This window comes from Dipteris shenzhenensis, chromosome 11, assembly GCF_047967505.1.
Source record: "Dipteris shenzhenensis isolate YYH24624 ecotype China chromosome 11, Dip_SZ_1.0, whole genome shotgun sequence".
Lineage (NCBI taxonomy): Eukaryota > Viridiplantae > Streptophyta > Polypodiopsida > Gleicheniales > Dipteridaceae > Dipteris > Dipteris shenzhenensis.
The window spans coordinates 10,695,892-10,718,981 of NC_141606.1; the positions used below are offsets into that span (position 1 = coordinate 10,695,892).

Consider the following 23,090-nt stretch of genomic DNA (forward strand, 5'->3'; position numbering starts at 1 on the left):
TCCTTGGACTCATGGATTCCATGGTTAGTTCAATTAAAGGTATGTCATTTTTTGTTGGATTTATGTTATGCATTTTGAGACAGAGTGGGGTTTAATTTATGGCATGTGTGTTTTCCATTTGGAGAATGCATGTGGCTAACTTTATGGCACGTATGTTATGCACTTAGAGAAAGAAGGTGGCTGAATTTCTAGCATTTATGTAATTGCATTTGGATGTAAGAGGGGAGGCTGAATTTATGGCATATATGTTTTTGCATTTAGATATGAGAGAGGGGGCTGAATATATGGCATGTATGTTTTTAATATACGGGAAATGCCTATGGAGAGAGGTGGTGGATCTCCTCAAAGCAGTCTAGCAAGAAATACTCGAAGAAGAGGACCCTTGTAAATAATGTGAGTTGGCCTTTCAATTATGTGATATTTTATAAAACTGTATATTTGTAATATAGATATGATCTATTCAATGTATTCTATTGTGTTTCAAAGGACGAAATGAGCAAAGTTCAGAGAAATCTGGAGCTTGAAGCAACTAGTCCTTGTATTGACAAGTCTCCACATAATTCAATTTCAAAGAAGGTATGTTCAATATATTTAATGGTTCTCTAGCATGAAGTAAAAATTTGTATTTATTTTCATAATTTGTGCCACTTCTTACTTGGATTATTTAACTCTTTAGCAGTCTATTGGAGATTCTATTTTTATTAGAGGGGAATTTCAGGAACAAGGATATTCAACATCTCAAGTTGTTGACGCATTTGAAACATATGTTTTTTCAAGAAAAATTAAGAATATCGTATACCAATTGAACTAAGTTCTCATTCCTTTGGATTTCAAAATGATATATAAGAGTTTAATAAAATTTTATATGTCTATTTGAAATTTTTTAGAGATATATGGAGCCTCAAGCAACTACTCCTTGTATTGACGAGTCTCCACGTAATCCAATTTCAGAGAAGGTATGTTTATATTAATACCTTGAATGGTTCTCGACTTTTAGTAAAAAATTATACTTTTTCGTGTAATTTATGTGACATCTTACTTGGATTATTTAATTCATTGGCAGTCTATTGGAAATTCGGTTTCTATTGGAGGAGAATTTTATGGACAAGGATGTCCAACATTTGAGGTTGTTGAAGCATTTCCAAAAAAAGATATGTTTTTAATTTTATAAAGAACATAAAATGTTTTCTTTAATAAAATTATATGTTCTTTTGTGTAGATAGATAAGTTCATGGCGAAGAGATTCGAAGGGTTTGAGTATTATCACTCTGATCAGGTGTGTAAGTTTCAATCATGAGTTGTCTTCTATTTTGAAAAAGTATTATTAACCATTCAGCTATTCACAATTCATCTATCTTGAATATTTTATATTAGGATTCTTATGGTGAAGCGAATGCTGATATGAATGAGATGACATTTTCGAAGATGCTTCATGGTGACATCACTACAAATGAAGATAAGGTATGAATTGCCTTTATCTTTTAGATATGCTTATGATTGAAGCTATTTTCTTTGATTCAATTGTGATCAACATCTTCTTTTTAGACAAGTTTTAATTTAATTTTGTCATATTTTTAGGATCCAATATCAAATGTGATTGATTCTACGAATGAAATGTCTAGAAAAAGTGAACGAAAGAGAAAGGTAAAAGTTTTCATTTATGCAATACCCTTTAAAAGTAAAGCAAGTACTTTGTATGCTTGTATTCTTTACATAATTCTTTCCAATGGCATTAACACTACTTGTTGTTTATCATTCATAGGTGAGTGAAAAAATGAGAGATCACTTAGAACAGAAGACCGTGCAAAGAAGTGATAAATCCCAAGGAAAGAGATGCAAGGTATTCTTATATTTAGAATTTATTTTCTATGATTTGAAGTCTTTATACCTTGATTTCAATCTCAATTTTTGAATTAGAACTTAAAAGATATTCAAGGTACAGACATGGAGGTGACTACGATTTCAAGCGAGTATAAAAGAGTATGTAACAGCCTTTTACATTAGGCTTGATTATCTAAATCATTTGCTTCGATTTTGTTAATATATTGTCATTTGTTTTGTTACTATGCCCTCAGGTGGATGACATTTCAGAGGAAAATATGGAGATGATACTTTTGAAATACATGGGAGTCCACACAATTCATGATATGTACTTTTCCTTAAAAAGTACATATGTGAAGCTTAAAAAGATGGAGAGTAGCTTCAAACAGTACTCTACAGACATCAAGAAACCAGCCAGTAACATTATGATAAGGGACATTGTGCATTGGCTTATTGAAAGTCAAAAAGTTAGATTCATGGAAAAATCTGATGTGCTTAGTTTAGAAGATATAGAATTTTGATATGACATTTAGCTTGATTCAAATAAGTCTTCAAATTGTTATGTAGAGCTCTTTTACCTCTCTTTGGTTGTCTTATATTTCTTATAGTAGAAGTTTTTTGCTTTTTCTTTTGAATATTGTAATAACGAATGGACTTTTTACCTTCTTATTATTTGTAGAACTATTAAAGAGAACTCCATAATCTTTTTGATGGTTTTGTTGAATCTTAGTGTAGATAATGTGAGTTAAGGTAATTATAGTAACAATTGCTTATTGCTCTGGGTACGTTAAAAGTTCAAATTGCTACATATAAAAATGTGAAACATGAGTGCTTCATTTCTTAAAATGATATAATCCAGACAAAATCACTTATTTCGCATTCTCCCTATATAGGGAAATAGAAGATTCTCAATATTGTTTACTAGTTCATAAGCAGGAAGTTTGCAAACTATGAAAAATGGGGCATTTCCTAGTTTGTCTTACAAAGAAAAAGAGGATTCTCTATATCATTTACTAGACTATAACTAGGAAGTGTGCAAACTAGGGAAAATGGAACATTTCCTAGTTAGACTATGCAGGGAATTACTAATGAATTTCACTATCTAGGAAAATTTTCCTATATGGTGAAATTCTCTAATGATTCCCTGCATTGACTTGCATAGGGAATTTTTTGATTGATTCCCTAGATAAGGTAACTAGGAAGTGTTCCATTTTCTCTAGTTTGCACTCTTACTAGTTATGTTCATTTCAAACTAGTAAATGATATAGAGAATCCTCTTCTTTTCCTATACAGAGAACGTCTCAAAGTTCCTCCAAGAGCAATTTAAAGATTAGACGTTCTCCTGGCTCCATAAAAGTCTGCTTTTAAGTCCCATGCCAATTCCACTTCTGACGAATTGTTTAAACAAAGAGACATCCAGGTGGAGAATTCAAGCAGGCTAGGATGTGGCTCTCCAACACTTCGGCAGCCTCCCCCACGATGATGATTTCAGGTTGGAGAGATGCAAGTAGGCTATGGCAAAGCGAGTAGCAATTGTTGTTGTCAATCCAAGAACATTAGCCTTTCTGAGAAGGGCAAGCCAGATTTCATCATCGATCTCGGACTTCCGTTTGCAGGCATTCTCGTATTCCGAAGCGAGTGGACCAATGATGAGTTATGCCAATGGCCACTCGTATTTTACCGGAAGTACACTCCTTTATATTGGTTCCTTTTACCTGACCTTCTCCTTTATCTCACTTCCATCCATTCACCATCTGCATTTTTTCTGAGCATTACGTAGCAAAGTACTGAGCCATCAATTGTCTCAGACACCTGTTTTGGAAATACCCGGTGATCTCTTCCGCGTAGTAATAAGTTTTGGAAGAAGTTCCTCAAATATCTTTGGAAACAATCGTCCTTCGACAGTTCTTCCCTACGTGAATCATCTTCGTGCCTGTGTCTGCCTGTTACTGCGCGCGCGCTTGCTCATCAACGCTAGTGAAAACAACTCACCGATTGTGTCATCGTCTTTCAAGACAACGCTCGGGTATTTCCAAGTGATGGCCGATCGAGTGTCGACCTGTTTTTCCTTTGACGTCGTTCTTTCTTGTCGTCCTTTGAACCTCTGCATGTAAGAACCAAATTAGTGAATTAATTGCGTGCAAGATGCACGTCGATACCCTATGCATTTCCGTAGGGGTGATGAAGGTCTCTATTTTACATGAGAAATCAGCATGGCGACGCATGCAATACTCTGTGACCACTTGTAGCGAAGGCCAACGTATACATGATTTAAGCATAGGACCAAACAGATCATGCCGCGTGTCGAAAGCCTCCAAGACAGTTTCCACATAAGGCCAACAAAGAAATCACATGTAGAAGCACAGCCAAAAAAACCATCCAAATGAATTTAACTTCTACCGGCGTCGTCTTCACTCCGTGGCAGGTCAAAAATTGAGAAAATGCTTTTTGCCGGTAGAGATTAAAATATTGAAAACTCATTGTATATGGTTTGCAGGTTTTGAGCACCTGACCAAAGCCGTACTACTGGATCGGTGAACACTGGACCAAAGCCACACTACTGGACTTGTGTGCACTAAGCCTACAAATGTTGGGACGGAAAAGGTTTACAAGGGTCCTCTTCTTTGAGTATTTTCTGCTAGACTGCTTTGAGGAGATCCACCACCTGTATATATCTTCCTCTCTCCAACTATATTCAACTCCACTAAACTCTAGAGGCACTATCTCATGATGACACTCATCGATGATGCCTTTAATATGCTGTTGTTCTTCCTTTTTATGCCGTAGATCTATAATAGTCTCTATTCCCTTGAATCACCTTCGTACATGACATAGTTTTCTAACAATAGAGAATGCTGGTCTCTAAAGCACTTTTCTAGGAGCTCTTTCCCATATAGCTTGTTCTTATCCCTACAGATCATTTGGGTGGCTTAAACACCTCATCATATGTAGGTGTAAAACTTACCCCTGAGATCGGAGGAACAGAAACTTGAAATTTATCTTGCAAAGAGAGACACTCCTTGTTCTCTTTGAAGGACACATCCTTTGATTCATCTCCCATAGGCATTTTTCCTATATAAAAAACATACATGCCATATATTCAACCCCCCCTCTCATATCTAGATGCAAAAACATACATGCCATAAATTCAGCCCCCCCTCTTACATCCAAATGCAAAAACATAAATGCCAAAAATTCAGCCGCCTTCTTTCTCTAAGTGCATAACATACGTGCCATAAAGTCAGCCACATGCATTCTCCAAATGGATCTACACACATGCCATAAATTAAACCCCCTTCTCCCATAAATTCAGCACCCTCTTTTACATCCAAATGCATAAAGATACATGCCATAAATTCAGCCTCTTGCTCCCATAAATTCAGCCCCCTCCCTTACATCCAAAGGCAAAAACATACATGATATAAATTCAGCCACCTAGATTCTCCAAGTGCATAACAATATACATGCTTATAAATCAGCCCTTTCTTTCTATAAATGAAATGAATACATCCCATAAATTCATAAAACTATTCTCTTCACCCAAAAATTCAGCCTAAAGCCAAATGCGTAAATTCAGCCTTCTCCCTTTAATCCAAATGCATAAATTCAGCCCCCTCCCTTACATCCAAAAGCACAAACATACATGCCGTAAATTCAGCCTCCTTCTCCCATATATTCAGCCCCATTCTCCCATATATTCAACCCCTTCCCTTACATCCAAAGGCAAAAACATACATGCTATAAATTCAGCCACCTTTTTTCTCCAAATGCATAACATACATATGCATGCTTACAAAATCAGCCCGTTCTTTCTCTAAATGCAGTGAATACATGCCATGCATTCATCAACCATGCAACATCTTCTCTATATGTTCAACCCTTCTTTCTCCAAATGCATAACATAAATCCAACAAAAAAATGAAATACCTTTAATTGAACTAACCAGGGAATCCATGAGTCCAAGGAAACTTGCATCTTCACTCATCATTTTCTTTAGTAGCGCCGCCATGTCCATGTTGTTGCTAGCCATCTTGATCATGCACAACATAAGCATAAAAGAGTTTAGTTATTGTTAGTATGAAATAAAAACACACAAAATAGAAATAGATGTAAAAGGAAATCAAATACAAATATGTACCAAATCCATTTTCTAATTCCTTGAATGATGTTAACTTCATGTATCCTAGCTACATGCCTAAGATTGCCACATGATAGGAACTACTAACCATGGAATCCATGAGTCCAAGGAAACTTGCATCTTCACTCATCATTTTCTTTAGTAGCGCCGCCATGTCCATGTTGTTGCTAGCCATCTTGATCATGCACAACATAAGCATAAAAGAGTTTAGTTATTGTTAGTATGAAATAAAAACACACAAAATAGAAATAGATGTAAAAGGAAATCAAATACAAATATGTACCAAATCCATTTTCTAATTCCTTGAATGATGTTAACTTCATGTATCCTAGCTACATGCCTAAGATTGCCACATGATAGGAACTATCTTGGCGTTGCCCTGAACTACCATGTTCTTTGTCTTGATAACTTTCCACGTCTCGCTGACAGACACACAAAACCACCAATCCTTCCATTCGTTGTCTTCCATCGAGACCTTCCATTTCTTTTCCTCTGTGTGAACCAGCTTTAGCCATGCTACTTTAACTTGATTTAGCGTGTGATCCACATCTCTGACAACGGCATACTTAAGATCATTTGGTGAACATATTGTATCTGCAAGATAAGACTTCAATAAAACAATATCATTCTCCTCTAGCCAAGGAGGAATACATCCAATGCAACCAGGCTGGATTAAATGTGTTCTCAATCCTAAATCTTTTGTCTCATATGCAATGATACCACCTCCATGCTGTAGAGGAATAAACTTATGCAATAAAGAACTAATTGGCCTTATACAATTCCAGGTGTATGGCAAATATGCATTTTGTAGGACACTCATGCCAGTGGTGCCATCAACATCTAATCTTTCATATCCTCTTTCAACAACAATGCGTTGCCTATAGTAGTGTGCTCCAAAGAATAGTTGCTGTCACCATTATGCTCAAAGGAAAAAAACGATGCTATACACGCTTTCCAGTGTCCCACACTAGAGACTAATGTTGCATCCTCTTCAGACTTTACGATAACGTTATCTTCAATCTTAGAAACCTCACCCTTAAACATAATTTTCTTATATTCAGTTACTCTCTCAATCCCGAATTGAAGATTTTGCTCTACATACCTTCTTTCCTCACTTGTTGCGTATCTAACTTTTGGCTTCTTTCTTGCTATTACAATACCCTTTTGGCCAATGACTCTTTGGCAAGGATAGTCTTTCGCATGCAATGTAGCTAAACTCCATAAATGTTTCGCTTTTTCAATGGATGATACATGTATCAATCCTAATGAATGCCATTGAGGACAGTAATAACATCCATGTTTGTCCACTAAATATCCATCCGGGACTGAAAGAACTCCATGAAACTCTTTCAATATCCTTTGATGAGGAAACAACCTATCAGCATCTTCTTGAATATGTAGAAAGACCCATGTGAAAAATCTCCTTCGATGATAGTTTGCATATGATATCTCATTGTCCTTATTGTTTGTTTTGATGCTAGCATATGCTGAGACCATACGCTCATATATGTAGCACCAAAACCCATCGTGGCTGCCATGTCACAAAATATCATCAAGAAATTCTCCGAAACCTACAACATGCTCTAATGAAGCTGAGTTTCTTCCAATCCACTCTTCTGAGCTTACTCTCCAAGAAGCAAGCAATACCCTCAGAGTGTTTATGTCTTCTTGAGACCAGCCATTACTTCTAGTATAGTTATAAAAGGCATGAGCAATATCTATGATCAAGAGACCCAAATCATAGAATTTCTTAGGAATACCTTGGACTTCACTCCGGACATAAGGAAGACACCATTGTACGAACTTTTGTGTTTCCTCTACCTTGTAACTCTCAAAATACTTGCTAGGAAACCTTGGCCATCGACCATATGAGATGGAATAAGGTGTGGCCAATGTCATTCTATGAGTTGCTTCATCGAGTTCTTTCTTCACTCTATTATCTATATCTCTCATTAAAGAGCTCATGTACTTTGAAAACATATTCAATGCTAGTATGTGCATACAATCGTACACAAGATCAAGAGATAAGTCGAACCCATAAAGATCATATAATCTCCATAGACATGATCTACCTAAAAGAGCAGCCTCTTTAAGAATGTCTTCACGTTGCATTTGAGTGCTTGCTCGCTCTGCAAGAAGCAAGTCTCTCAACATATCTTTTGTGGACCTCTTGGCTGGAGCATATCTGAATTGGAATCGATTTTGGTCATAAAGGTATTGACTCGATCCTTCACATTCTAAAGTAGCTATAGGTTTTTCTCTACGACAAAAAGCTTGGCCACCATCTTTAAAAGCTCCAATCTTACATTGAGTTGGATGGTCACCAGTCACCATCATAAGCATAGCACGTGCTTTGAAGGTTTGGGAAAAAGAGCTATCATGCCCAAAAATTAAAGGCATTGGATAATTGAAACCTATATCAATTCCATCTATGAACAAACTTGCTAATTCATCTATCAAAGGTTTCATAAAAACATGAAAGAGTTTGCTTGAGCTTCCTATAATTTTTTTGCAACTAAATGGAATGAACAAGACTGGTATTGCTCCAATTATGGACTTCTTTCCACAATTGAGAACCTTTATCTTGATGATGCCACAATTCCTCTAGGTTGTTCTTGATGTCTGGAACCCATCCTAGTGCAATAAGAGAGCGAAATTGTGTGGATCTCCCTGTATATATAAACAAAGACACATTTAGAGTACAACATTACGTGGAATTCTCTAACATTAATTAATTAGAGACCACACATAGTATATATGTAAAAAATTTACCTTACAGAGTCTTTGTGGACCTTGTATCAAAGCTCGACAAGCCTTGCAAACAAATTTTTAAATTTTCTCATGTTCTTTCCAACCCTCCAAAAGTGCTTCTGATTTAAGTGAAGATGGCCATGCTGTATAAGCTTGTTTGCAATACCCCTTCTCACATACCAATGGCAACTCAAAATCCGATTCAAGATCCCAAAACTCTTTAACACTTTTACATTTACTGCAATCCCAGAACTCATCAATTCTAATATTTTCATTAGAATTGTTCGATACCAACCATTTGTCTTTATTTCGCCACATTTCCAATAATTCATGGCATAAAGATCTACTTTTAGTAAGTAGTTTCAATTGTTCACCGATCGAAATGTAGTTCAAACATAACATTTCCTTTCTAGGCACTGCACATTTCTCACACTTCTCACAACATGTTAAACAATCGCGCTTTAATTTTCTCTTTCCAGTGACATTTCTATTGCATTGGCATTCAACAGTGTTACCACTATAAGCGTCCTCTTTGCTTGGTAGATAGAGTATTGGAGCATGTATGGAATCCTCTTTTCCTTGACATATTCTATATCTCTTTGATTCAACCATTCCAAGCCTTGTCAACATAGTAGTTAATTGCTCCCAACATGTGGGAATAGTTATTCCATTTAGACTTCCATCCCATGTTTCTGGAAGTTGGACCAATAGTTTACTCAAACTCGATCTTTTTGAGCCTTCATGTGTTGTAGACCTAGGACCACCCATATCTCCAAATAGAATTTTAAGCATACTATATTGAAACTCCACTGAAGTTTGATGTCCATCCCAAAGAGCTTGCAACTCAATCAATCTTTGTATTATTTTATCAATGAAAGATAAATGGCTATCCTCTCCAAAAGCATCCATGTTATCCTCTTCATCATCCAACCTATCCTGTTCATGCATATCAGTAAATTCATCGTTTCCTTCCATCTGATGCATAGGCTCATTGTTGTCCTCTTCTTCAGGTCCACAAGAGCTAAAGTGTGGAGCATGCAAACCAAGATTTTCTGCAATAGTTTCAAATCGCTCATCGACTTGCATATGCCTTGCATAAGTTGATGGAGCGACCAAGCGGCCACCATGGCAATAAGTTTCACATCTACACCATACCCGCCTCCGTCGATTAGATGATTCAATGAGTTCTTCATTCACTACACTATCATTGTCAATAGAGTTCTCCTCATTCACATTCCTCAAAATTGATGCGTGTAAGTTTCCAAGGGAGTCTTGTTGCAAATGCACATAATACGTCCTCCGGCTCACATCTTGATAGCCAAGAGGCGAATGCCTACACCTATAATTGCATCTACATCTCCGTAGGATATCATCTGTTGCCATCTGGAATAAGGCACATGAAATCATAAATAAAACACCCTAGAGAACAAACACTTACATAAGCTAAACAAAATCCATCACAAGCATAGAGACATAGCATTTATAAACATGTATAAACACATTTAAAATAAAAACACATAGTAGGGTCCTAAGTATGGGCAACTAGTGCCAGTCGTATAGACGGCCTCCCAGCAGATATCATCAAAGCAGCCTCACCCATGGTAAAACTGTAGGTAAGCCGTTGTAGGCCATGCAAATGCACACCCCAGCAATGACTCCATGGATAAAGAAGGACTATACCCGTGAGATTTTGTCACTTCTGGTACTTAGCTCCCACACATAGGACCATAGATACATGTCTAGCATATCATAACATAAAAATGAAACTGCCATACCATAAGCAAATAAAGAAATATTGCCATACCATATAGACAAGGCATAAACCTAATTTAACATAGAAGCACAAATAATGGCATTCACATAGGCACAAACAATAACATAGACATATAGAAAACCAATAGAAACATAGGCATAGACTATAGAAACACCAATAGAAACAAAGGCATAGATTATAGCATAAATAGCATAGAAGCATGTAGAAACATAGGCAAGAACAAACCTAGGCATTCATCAATGGCAAAGGCAGCATCCCTAAACATTTAAAGAGTACATCCATAAAGCATAAAGCATAAAACATGCATATAGAATTAGTCATATAGGCATTCACATAGAGCATATAGACATATAGAAGCATAGACTAAAGAAGCATAGGCAATTAGGCATTCACATAAAGCATAAACTTAATAGGCATAGAAGCATAGACTAATAGGCATATAGACATAGAAGCATAGACTAAAGAAGCATAGACTAATAGGCATTCACATAGGCATATAGACATATAGAAGCATGGACTAAAGAAGCATAGGAAAATAGGCATTCACATAAAGCATAAACTTAATAGGCATTCACATAAAGCATAGCGATAGGCATTAAGCATAAAGAAGCATCCATAAACATTTAAAGAGTAGATCCATTAAGCATAAAGCATAAAACATGCATATAGAATTAGGCATATAGACATATAGAAGCATAGACTAAAGAAGCATAGGCAAATAGGCATTAACATAGTGCATAGAAATAGGCATTCACATAAAGCATAAACTTAATAGGCATAGAAGCATAGACTAATAGGCATATAGACATAGAAGCATAGACTAATAGGCATTCACATAGGCATATAGACATATAGAAGCATGGACTAAAGAAGCATATGCAAATAGGCATTTACATAAAGCATAGAAATAGGCATTCACATAAAATATAAACTTAATAGCACTACAAGGCATAGGCCATTTTCCAACGGAAATACCGACGCTTTTTACATTAAAATTTTCTTTTTTCACGGGCGCAAAGGTCGTTATAAAAGTTGTTAAAATCGTCGGAAAAGGAGCGTCGCTATAAATCGTCGCTATATAGCGACGCTGTTAATCGTCGCTATATAGCGACGATGCAAACGTCGCTATATAGCGACACTGTTAATCGTCGCTATATAGCGACACTGGTAAACGTCGCTATATAGGGACGATTAACAGAAGTAAAAAAAAAGGGTTAGTGGGGCTAAACAGGGCTTCCTTTTGGCCCTGTTTAGCCCCACTAATCCTTTTTTTTTTTTTGTAATTACAAAAGAAAGTTTTATATAACAAAATTTCCGCATCTTGCAGGATGATACAAAATTGTTCTTGTGAACGATGAGGAAGAAATGCATATACATATACAACTGTGTTTGTAACAAAATTACCCTGTGAAAGGGCGATACAAAATTGCTCAAACGAGCGGATATACAATGAGCTACTACCACTACTAATCCGAATCCGAATCCGAATCGTCTTGATGGCCTGTTCCTTGGTCCTCGACACCTGCGTCTTCTCCCTCGTCCCCGACACCTGCGTCTTCTCCCTCATCCTCGGCACCTGCGTCCGATCCTTGCCCCTGTTGATCGCTCGTCTCTGATGATGGGACGCTTGAGCTTTGACCCTAAGAGTGAACCATATAAATCGAAAATTAGATTGGAACTTAAATTAAAAAGTGAGATTACAAGTAGGAGTAAACTTATACCGTGCGAGCAGCCACCTCAGCCCAATCGACTGTCGCTCCCATTGCCTCTTGCTCAATGAACCACGGCCTTGTTCCTATCCGAAACGCGCGCCGTGTCTCTGCATCCGTAGGAAGCCGACCCATCGCAGCTTGCTGTGGATCCAATTTACGAGAGTTAGAGTTAGGTAAAGTGCATGTAATATGTAAGTAAAACAAATAGAACAATACATTAAATGGGAAGAAGTAGACTTACCACGGTTGCCTCGAACGCATACCGTCCGCCTACACCAAAGTGTGAAGTACCTACGACGTCCAGCCGTCTCTTCGCAGCCCTCCTCTGACCCTCGAACATTTCGGGATGGTCCCTATGTTGCTTCTTGAAGTACTTCCAATCAGCTTTGTTTGCCCAGCTAGGTTTAGCCAACCCCTTTGTAATGGAAGTACGCAAGGTTGATCTGCGATGCTTTAGGACCAAACCCATGCGCTCGAGCATATAATTGTTATTAAACTCCACATTTGGCGGATTAGGATATCTTTGTTTTAACTCATCGATCACCGCCTGCTTCTTTTGGGCATCTTGATACCGCCAATCGATATTTATGCCGCTCTTGAAGTGATGACTCATCAACCTCCTCATGGCGGCCATCACTGCTTTGCCCTTTTTGTTTTCTATTATCTCTCCGGCAGATGTGATTTGATAGGAGAGATCCCCTGATGAGTAAGGGGGACTGACGGTAGCAGAGTCTGAAGGAGTGGAAGCTGCGCGACCGCTTCCGGATCGAGGAGTAGCTGTGGGAGTAGGAGAGGGAAAGGGACCTGACTGATACTGTGTCTCCGGACCAAGTGGAGACCTAAAGGAGCGTGAGTGTGCTGACTCGTCTACATCTCCTGAGTCAGCACAACATGAGCCGCCCATCCTACTCTTCCTTCCCTTGCGGGAGGCATGCGCAGGTGATGATCCCGCGGTCGAAGGGGCGCGAGGGGATGGCTGGGCAGTACGTCCACCCGTCGGTGTAGGGGAAGGAATTGCGGAGGTCCTCTGAGAGAGCAGAGAGAAGAATCTCGCTGCCTCCTCATCGCTCATCTGCGCTACAAACTCGTCGGGAGTCCCGACAAAGCCATGCGCGGCTAGCAAAGGAGTCCCCTGAGGGTAGTCGCAGTGCTACGTGGAAGAGGGGTCGGACCAGGGGTAGTCGCAGTGCTAGGACCGAGAGGAGTCGGACCAGGGGTACTCCTCGGGGTAGTCGCCTGAGAGGAATCAAAAACCTCTGGAGCATATAGATCGTGATCTCTCCTCCTGCGAGGCTGTCCGCCGTACTCGTCGGATGAGCGACGTGATCCCATGTCTAACATAGACACAAACACGAAAACAGAAAACAAAAAACAAACATGAGCATTCTCATAGGCATAGGCATAGGCAAGAAGAAAGAAGAGGGAAATGAAAGAAGAGGGAAAGGAAAGAGGGAAAGAAGAGGGAAAGATAAGAGGGAAAGAAGATGTAAAGGAAAGAAAAGAATGAGAGTGAGGAAATAGAGAATGAGAGAAGGGGGAAATAGAGAAGGGGAAAGAGATGAGGGAAAATAGAGAAGGAGAGAAGGGGGAAATGAGAGAAGGGGGAAATAGAGTGGGAAAAGGAGAATGAGCTTATGCAGAAATAGAGAATGAGCTTATGCTTCTCTCATTCTCTATTTCCGCATAAGCTCATGCTTATGCTCATGCGGAAAAAGAGAAGGAGCTTATGCTTATGCGAAAAAAGAGAATGAGAGAAGCATAAGCTTCTCCCTTTCTCTATTTCCGCATAAGCTCATGCCGAAAGAAGCATAAGCTCATGCTCATGCATGAGCATAAGCATGAGCTTATGCTTATGCTTATGCATAAGCATAAGCATAAGCATAAGCATAAGCTCATGCTTATGCTCATGCGGAAAAAGAGAAGGAGCTTATGCTCATGCGGAAAAAGAGAAAGAGCTTATGCGGAAAAAGAGAATGAGAGAAGCATAAGCTTCTCTCATTCTCTATTTCCGCATAAGCTCATGCGGAAACAAGCATAAGCTCATGCTCATGCATGAGCATAAGCATAAGCATAAGCTCATGCTTATGCTCATGCGGAAAGAGAGAAGGAGCATGAGCTTATGCGGAAAAAGAGAAAGAGCTCATGCGGAAAAAGAGAATGAGATCCGCATAAGCTCATGCGGAAAAAGAGAATGAGATCCGCATAAGCTTCTCTCATTCTCTATATCCGCATAAGCTCATGCGGAAACAAGCATAAGCTCATGCGTAAACAAGCATAAGCTCATGCTCATGCATGAGCATGAGCTTATGCTCATGCGGAAAAAGAGAAGGAGCTTATGCTCATGCGGAAAAAGAGAAAGAGCTCATGCGGAAAAAGAGAATGAGAGAAGCATAAGCTTCTCCCTTTCTCTATTTCCGCATAAGCTCATGCGGAAACAAGCTCATGCGGATGCTCATGCATGAGCATAAGCTCATGCGGAAAAAGAGAAGGAGCTTATGCTCATGCGGAAAAGGAGAAAGAGCTTATGCTCATGCGGAAAAAGAGAATGAGAGAAGCATAAGCTTCTCTCATTCTCTTTTTCCGCATGAGCATAAGCTCCTTCTCTTTTTTCGCATGAGCATAAGCTCCTTCTCTTTTTCCGCATAAGCTCCTTCTCTTTTTCCGCATGAGCATAAGCATGAGCTTATGCTTATGCTTATGCTTATGCTTAAGCATGAGGAAAAAGAGCATGAGCTTATGCTTATGCTTAAGCATAAGCATAAGCTCATGCTCTTTTTCCTCATGCTTACACTTAAGCATAGGCTTAAGTGTGAGAATGCGGAAAAAGAGCATGAGCTTATGCTCATGCGGAAAAAGAGAAGGAGCTTATGCTCATGCGGAAAAAGAGAATGAGAGAAGCATAAGCGGAAAAAGAGAAAGAGCTTATGCGAAAAAAGAGAATGAGAGAAGCATAAGCTTCTCTCATTCTCTTTTTCCGCATGAGCATAAGCTCCTTCTCTTTTTTCGCATGAGCATAAGCATGAGCTTATGCTTATGCCTATGCTTAAGCATAAGCATGAGCATAAACTCATGCTTATGCTCATGCATAGGCATAAGCATAAGCTCATGCTTATGCTCATGCGGAAAAAGAGAAGGATCTTATGCTCATGCATGAGCATGAGCTTATGCGTAAGTTTCCGCATGAGCTTATGCGGAAATAGAGAATGAGAGAAGCTTATGCTTCTCTCATTCTCTTTTTCCGCATAAGCTCTTTCTCTTTTTCTGCATGAGCATAAGGGAAAAAAGAGAAGGGGGAAAAATGAGAAAAAGAGAAGGGGGAAGACGGAAAGAGAGAGAGGGGAAGAGAGGGTTCCTACGCCCATTACTGCAGCTAGCGCTTAAGCCGCTAGCTGCAGGCCAATGCAAATAACAAAAATATTAAATGGAAAGAAGAGGAAGCACTTACCTGTAAAAGTATGTCCCGCTCGGTGTAGTGGACTGGCCCCACAAAAGAGAGAGTATGTCCCGCTCGGTGTAGTGGACTGGCCCTACAAAAGAGAGAAAACAACCCATTTTTTCAAATAAGATGTTAGTGGAAAGAGGAGATCACAAAAGCAACTTCTTGAAAGGAGACAAGGAAAGAGAAGATTGAGGAGACAAGGAGAAAGAGAAGGAAAGAAATACAGGAAAAAGAAGAGGTGAGTTTTCTTTCTTTCTTTCTTTCTTTCTTGAAATTTCGTTTTTGGTTTCAATCCTTTCAAATAAAGCATGAAAACTAGTTTATAACTTTAGCAATACAAGTAGAAACACTCACAAAACTGAATCTAACAAACAAACAACCTACATTGTTGAAACAAACTCACCTCTTGAAGAACTTTCTTTCTGGAAACCAAAGAGGGAAAAATGAGAGAGAGGGAGTACAAGAGGTAGGAGAAGGGTGAGGAGTGGGAAATAGAGTGGGAGGTTGCCTGGAATAGATGGGAGGTCGTCGAAATAGGTGGGAGGAGATTTTGGGTTGCTTACTGTAGAGATTAGGAATGGCTTATGCAAAAACGCCGCGCGTTTCGCCGTTTTGGGTTTTAACCCACAGCGTCGCTATATAGCGACACTCTTTCGTCGCTATATAGCGACGTTTTTAATTAAAAGCGTCGTTATATAGCGACGTTTAAAATTAAACGTCGCTATATAACGACGAAACAGAGCGTCGCTATATAACGACGCTTACTGTTTATTTTTTTGTGTAGCCTCTTGTGAAGCTCAAACATGCTATGCTTATAATTGTCAATATCTCCTCTTACTATATAGCCTTACCATATAGGATTTTTTGTTTCAATCCTTACTATATAGCGACGTCATTTTTTTTATATGGCCTCAAGAGAAGCTCAAATTAAACATGCTATGCTCATAATTGTCAATATCTCCTCTTAATGCTTATGTTGTGGTTTTATAAGTGTAGATGGAAGGGACGAGTGGAAGCTCATCCGATGATGCGCCAACGCCCGGGAGCACGAAGTGGCTTACGGAGAGGTTATATTGTCATTGCACTCATTGCAAGCGAGAAGTACGACATCAACGTCGTATTATCATGCGTCACTTGCGGATGTATGGGGAGGAGCCGGAACCAGTACCCCCCGTTGGTGTTGCACATGTTGATGGATCATCAGTAAGTCAAAGCTATTTAAGTTCGCAATCTTATTGTATACCCGGAAATTGAAGATCTTCTATTTACACAAATGAGCTTATGACAGGATGAGGAGGGTGACGAGGGTACACATATACCTTCTCACTTTCAACAAGACTATAGTCTCCCGGATGACGACGAGGGTATGGTCGACATGATGGATTCCATTTTTAGGGGCACTACATCCCACGTACACGTGATGTCAGAGTCTGAGGTCAAAATGCGAGAGTTGCAATCAACACAATTGTACGAGGGTGCTAGGATGTCTAAACTACGTGCTTGTCTCTCAATCTTGAATCTACAAGTACAGTATGGGTGGTCGGATACAAGTGTCTCGGCCTTAATGAGGTTAGCCCTTGCATTAATTTGACTCATTATTTGGATATTGTTTGTTTTGAGAATCATCATTTGGATAGTGTCTTTGTCATAGGTTGCTCCAGAAGATGTTGCCTGCACCAAATACCATGCCCGCATCAAGAGATGAAGCAAAAAAGATGCTAACAACGGTGGGTATGGATTATGATACCATCCATGCTTGTCGTAATGATTGTATTCTCTTTCGTCGTGAGCATGGAGATTTGGCTAGTTGTCCAAAGTGTGGGGAACAACGATATAGAGATGACTTGCAAGGTGAGCGGATACCGGTAAAGGTCTTGAGACACTTTCCCATCATTGCAAGAATACAACACATGTTTCGATGCAAATCCATAGCGGAGTTGATGACATGGCATGCATCTCATCGGTCCACTGATCACACATTGAGGATTCCCGCAGATTGTGCAGCTTGGAAGCACATAGATAATCAGTGGCCGGACTTTGCGAGGGAGCCACGCAACTTACATCTTGGGCTAGCCATGGACGGCGTGAATCCTTTTGGGTTACGCTCGACATCTTGGTCGACATGGCCCATAGTCGTGGTGAATTACAATATCCCACCATGGCTAACAATAAAAAAGGGACACCTCATGCTTGCACTACTTGTGCCAGGAAAGTACAAGGCAAAAAACATGGACGTGTACATGGCACCTTTGATAGAGGAGTTACAGATATTATGGAGAGGAGTGCAGGTCTTTGATATTTCCAGAGCTCCTAGGCATACCAATGATATTTTGGTCAGGGGTATCTTGATGTGGACCATGCATGACTACCCAGGATATGGAGAGTGCGCAGGTACGTGGTTATGTCTTTACATGTACAATGAGGGATTATGCTTTTTTTACTCTCTTTTGCATGCATGTCTTGTACTAACATATTCATGCACGCGTGCAGGACTTGTTACAAGTGGGTACCATGCTTGTCCTGTTTGTGGACCCGCTCTGAAATCGCTTGCACGCTACTCCAAACATATGAGGAAAAATGTTTATGAAGGTCATGCTCGATACCTTCCGCTCGACCATCTCGCACGTGGAGGTCAGCTTGATCCACCACCATCATATTTGAAAGCAAGTGATTGGATTCAAGCTTGGAGGGAGAATGGAGAGGAACCTCCTCCTGGTATGAAGAGGCTATCGATCTTTCACGAGCTTCCTTATTGGGGTCAGTTACAAATCAATCATCTCTTGGATCCCATGCATATCTTTAAGAATGTGGGGGCTACCATTTGGGCACACTTGGTTGGTTCCAAGGACTCGAGAGGAGTGCGAGAAGACTTGCGTGCTATGAATAGGATGTCTCATTTGTGGCCCCAAGTGCATGCTTCGGGAAAAGTTGTCCTCCCGAAAGCAACGTGGATCCTCTCTACGAGGGAGGAGGCAGCGATCAAGGCAGACATTGCCTCTTTTCAAACACCGACAGGGTACATGCGTTGCTTGAAAGGAGCATTTTCAAAGGACAATAAGCTTAGTGGCCTCAAGTCCCATGATTGGCACAAGGTCTTACAGGTATTCTAAGTAGAATTAGTGTACCGATAATAGTGATGCATTAGCGTAATTATTATTATGTTATATTGTTGACATGATTTCATTGTTGCTTTGATAGTTCATCCTTCCAATTACAATAAAAGGGTGCTTACAAGAAGATGTTAGAAATGCTATATTCAAGATCTGTGGTATTGTGAGGTATGCTTACTATCAATTCGCATTATGTATTTTCTTCATGGACATGTGAAATAGGTGGATATCTCAAATATCTTACATATGCATGGACATGTGAAATAGGTGGATATCTCAAAAAGAGATCTCTATATCGAGCATCGAGAAGGCTAGGGTGGAATCCATCGAAGCCGTATGCTTGCTTGAGAAGCACTTTCCCTCAAGCATTATGACAACTCAAGTCCACTTGCTTGTGCACATAGTTGATGAGGTGGCTATAGCAGGTACCGTTCATAATCGATGGATGTTTTTTCTCGAGCGGTTTATGAAAACTTTAAAGGGGTTTGTAAGACAAAGAGCAAGACCAGAAGCAAGCATGGCAGAGGGATGGCTTGTGCAAGAGTCATTAGTATATATCACAGAGTTTCTTGCATCCACGGATCCTGATATGCCGCAAGCTTGGCACAACAAGGATGATGATCGCATCATTGGCGAGGTCCCCCAAGGAAAAGGGATTGAAAGAAAGATGAGCGAAGAGCAAATGGAGAAATTCAATAAGTTTTGTATCCTCAATAGCCCTGAGATGCAGAAGTGGATTGAGAGATATGAAGTGGCCAAAGCAGAAAGAATAAATGCAAGGACGAGATTCAGAGTAATGTACAGGCGATCACAACCATATCCACGAGATCTGACTCTTCTCCCTACTCACATGTCACTTGATTGGCTACAACTAGCTGTACGTAAAGCCGAACGTGAAGGAGAGACAATAAATGAGCGCGAGCGGGAGTTATCATCTGGATGTATGGTGCATGTAAGTTTCTTATCTCTTGACGTAATTAAGTAATTATTTGTGGCAATATATGCTATAAAATAGGTGCATCTTCATTGTTTTAATGATGCTCTTTTACAGTACAAAAAGTACAGTGCATTATGGTCATATGGACGACATTTTCGCGTGGAACGCATCGATTCAAAGAGAGTCACGTATGATTGTGGAGTCATGGCTAACTTCACACAAGATAGTCGAGCAAGTGCTTCGGATACCAATCTTCTCTCCTCACAGTTGGATTATTGTGGAACCATACGCGACATCTATGAAATTGATTTCAGACGATTTACTATTTTCATTCTTGATGTAAAATGGTTTAGAACTACTTACAACGGTCCCCATGCGACAGTGAGAAAAGATAGTAGCGGTCTCTTTGCAATAGACTCCACCAAACATTGGACCGATGAAAGTGATACTTTTGTTCTTACCGAGCACTGTGAGCAGGTGCATACTAATGATTTAATTAGTCAAAGCTTTCATTTTTAAAGTCCATTGATATATATATAATTGACGACATTTGGCACCCATCTTCAATATAGGTGGTTTTTCATCCGGATCGTTCTGATCCAAGATGGTGGTACGTGATCCAAGTTGCACCACGAAGTAAGCAAATATTTGAAGATCGAGATGTGGATATGGAGATGCCACTACCAATGCCGGATCCAATTGATGAATCTAGCGAAGAAGATGTAGATCACCATATGAGGCAAGAGGAAGATGCGCATAATGACATCGCACGGGAGGAGAATGGAGATCACGATATTGACGAAGAAGACAACAATCATCAAGATCAATCACCACACTTAAGCTTTATTGAAGAAGATGATCAAATACTTTTAGGTGAACGTACGATACTAGAGTACGATGATGATATAGGAGATCAACTCGGTATAGAATTGGAGATAGACTTGCTTGGCGCCTTAGACTTGGCTCAAGATGAAACAGTTGATGTAAATGTTCTTATTTGATTTTTCTCATCTCAAACTTGGACATGAATATATGAGCTTCAAAAGCTTGATGTACATGCTCTCATTTTTTCATTCTCTATGAGCTCAAACATGTATGAAAAATTTAAAAATTTTGCCATTGGAAAAAAATAATTTTTAAGGCCTAAAAAAAAAAAAAAACCTCTCTGTAAAACGTCGCTATAATATTTTGTCTCAGTGTCGCTATATAGCGACTTTTAAATGTCGCTATATAGCGACATTTACTAACGTCGCTATATAGCGACTTTTAGAAATAGTCGCTATATAGCGACTATTTAGTAAAAGTCGCTATATAGCGACGATTTACGACACCCGATTTTTATACCGACGATTAACGCTAAGCGGGCGCTAATCGTCGGTACGTAAACGTCGCAATAGGATGCGTGTGTAGTAGTGTAGGCATTCACATAAAGCATAGCGATAGGCATTAAGCATAAAGAAGGCATCCATAAACATTTAAAGAGTAGATCCATAAAGCATAAAGCATAAAACATGCATATAGAATTAGGCATATAGGCATTCACAGAGGCATATAGACATATAGAAGCATAGACTAAAGAAGCATAGGCAAATAGGCATTCACATAAAGCATAGAAATAGGCATTCACATAAAGCATAAACTTAATAGGCATAGAAGCATAGACTAAAGAAGCATAGACTAATAGGCATATAGACATAGAAGCATAGACTAATAGGCATTCACATAGGCATATAGACATATAGAAGCATGGACTAAAGAAGCATAGGCAAATAGGCATTCACATAAAGCATAGAAATAGGCATTCACATAAAGCATAGAAATAGGCATTCACATAAAGCATAGCAATAGGCATTAAGCATAAAGAAGGCATCCATAAACATTTAAAGAGTAGAGCCATAAAGCATAAAGCATAAAACATGCATATAGAATTAGGTATATAGGCATTCACATAGGCATATAGACATATAGAAGCATAGACATAGGCATACATAAACATAGATGCATAGACATAGACATTCACATAAAGCATTCATTAAATAGGCATAGAAGCATAGACTAAAGAAGCATAGGCAAATAGGCATTCACATAAAGCATAAACTTAATAGGCATTCACATAAAGCATATACTAGCATTCACATAAAGCATGTACTAGCATTCACATAAAGCATGTAGAGACATAAGCAAGCGCAGACTAGCGCATATAGGAACATAGGCAAGCATAGGAAAGTGTAGAAGTATAGGCATAGGCACGCATAGAAGCATAAGGCATAAACATCAAGCATAAAGTAAGGCACGCAATGGCATTCATTAAATAGAAACATAAATATATAGAAGCCTATAGAAATATAGAAACATAAAGCAAAGATATAGAAGCATATAGAAGCATAGACAAATAGGCATTCATATAAAGCATAAACTTAATAGGCATAGGCAAATAGGCATTCACATAAAGCATATAGACATATAGAAGCATAGGCAAATAGGCATAAAGCATAAAGTAGGCATATAAATATAGAAGAATAAAAATGTACAAGCATATTATACAAATTATATAGAAGCATAAACATAGGCAAAACATGCGTAGGCATATACAAATTTATAGCAACAATTTAGACACGATTTGTTGCATGAAGAGATAGGGTTACTTTAGGATAGAAAATGGGGGTTAATGCTGGAACATTCCTTGGTAAGTGGATGGAATTAGTACCTGGAAATTGCTGCCCTCTTGGGAGCTGCAGCTGGTCATGGAGTCATGGGTAACAGGCTGTCGAGGTGCTTCGAAGTTCGAATTCCCCTTTAACTATAATTTACTGCGCATGCGCAGCTAGTACACTACAGATGGCCCTTTTATTACATGCAGCTGCAGGGCGAACGGAGCTGCTGGCCTAGGGCACGGCGCGCGTAGTACAGCTGCAGGGCAAATTGAACGGAACTGGCCTAGGGCGTGCACGGCGTAGTACAGCTACTGGCGAGAAACCTTCACCAAATATATAGTCAAAATTGATCAAAGCTGCTGGCCGGTGTGCCGCGATATCGATATCGATGCAGCATATCAATTGCAATATATATATTATATATCGCGATCGAGGTGCTAGCTACTGATATGGTGCAACTCCTGCAGCAGGATCGATCGCGCGGGCTGCAGCTGCGCATGCACTAGCTAGGGAAGGACCAGATCATTGCAAATAGGTAGAAAGCAAGGAGCAGGCTACAAGTACAAACAACGACTTTGGCGTGCTCTGTTCCGTGGAGGAGCCGTTTGAAGGAAGAAGATTAGATTTTGGGGGGATTTTTTCCCCCAAAATGCAACTTTGGAAATTGGCGCCTTCCCCTTTAACCCAAGCACCATTTATCTAAACCCTTTAACCCAAGTACCATTAAACAAACGGCCATCCTCCATTCCTCCCC

General features: G+C 39.5%; 1 protein-coding gene across 1 annotated transcript; it reads left to right on the top strand.

The window, feature by feature from the left end:
* Positions 1 to 492: 492 nt before the first annotated feature.
* LOC147896605 (uncharacterized) lies at positions 493 to 22,639 on the top strand. The gene is made up of 9 exons (XM_087381913.1): positions 493 to 576; positions 1,220 to 1,276; positions 1,375 to 1,461; positions 1,579 to 1,644; positions 1,763 to 1,840; positions 1,918 to 1,980; positions 2,076 to 2,288; positions 22,387 to 22,454; positions 22,543 to 22,639. Exons 1-9 carry the CDS (start codon positions 493 to 495, stop codon positions 22,637 to 22,639), a joined length of 813 nt encoding a protein of 270 aa, XP_087238039.1.
* The last annotated feature ends 451 nt before the right edge of the window (positions 22,640 to 23,090 follow it).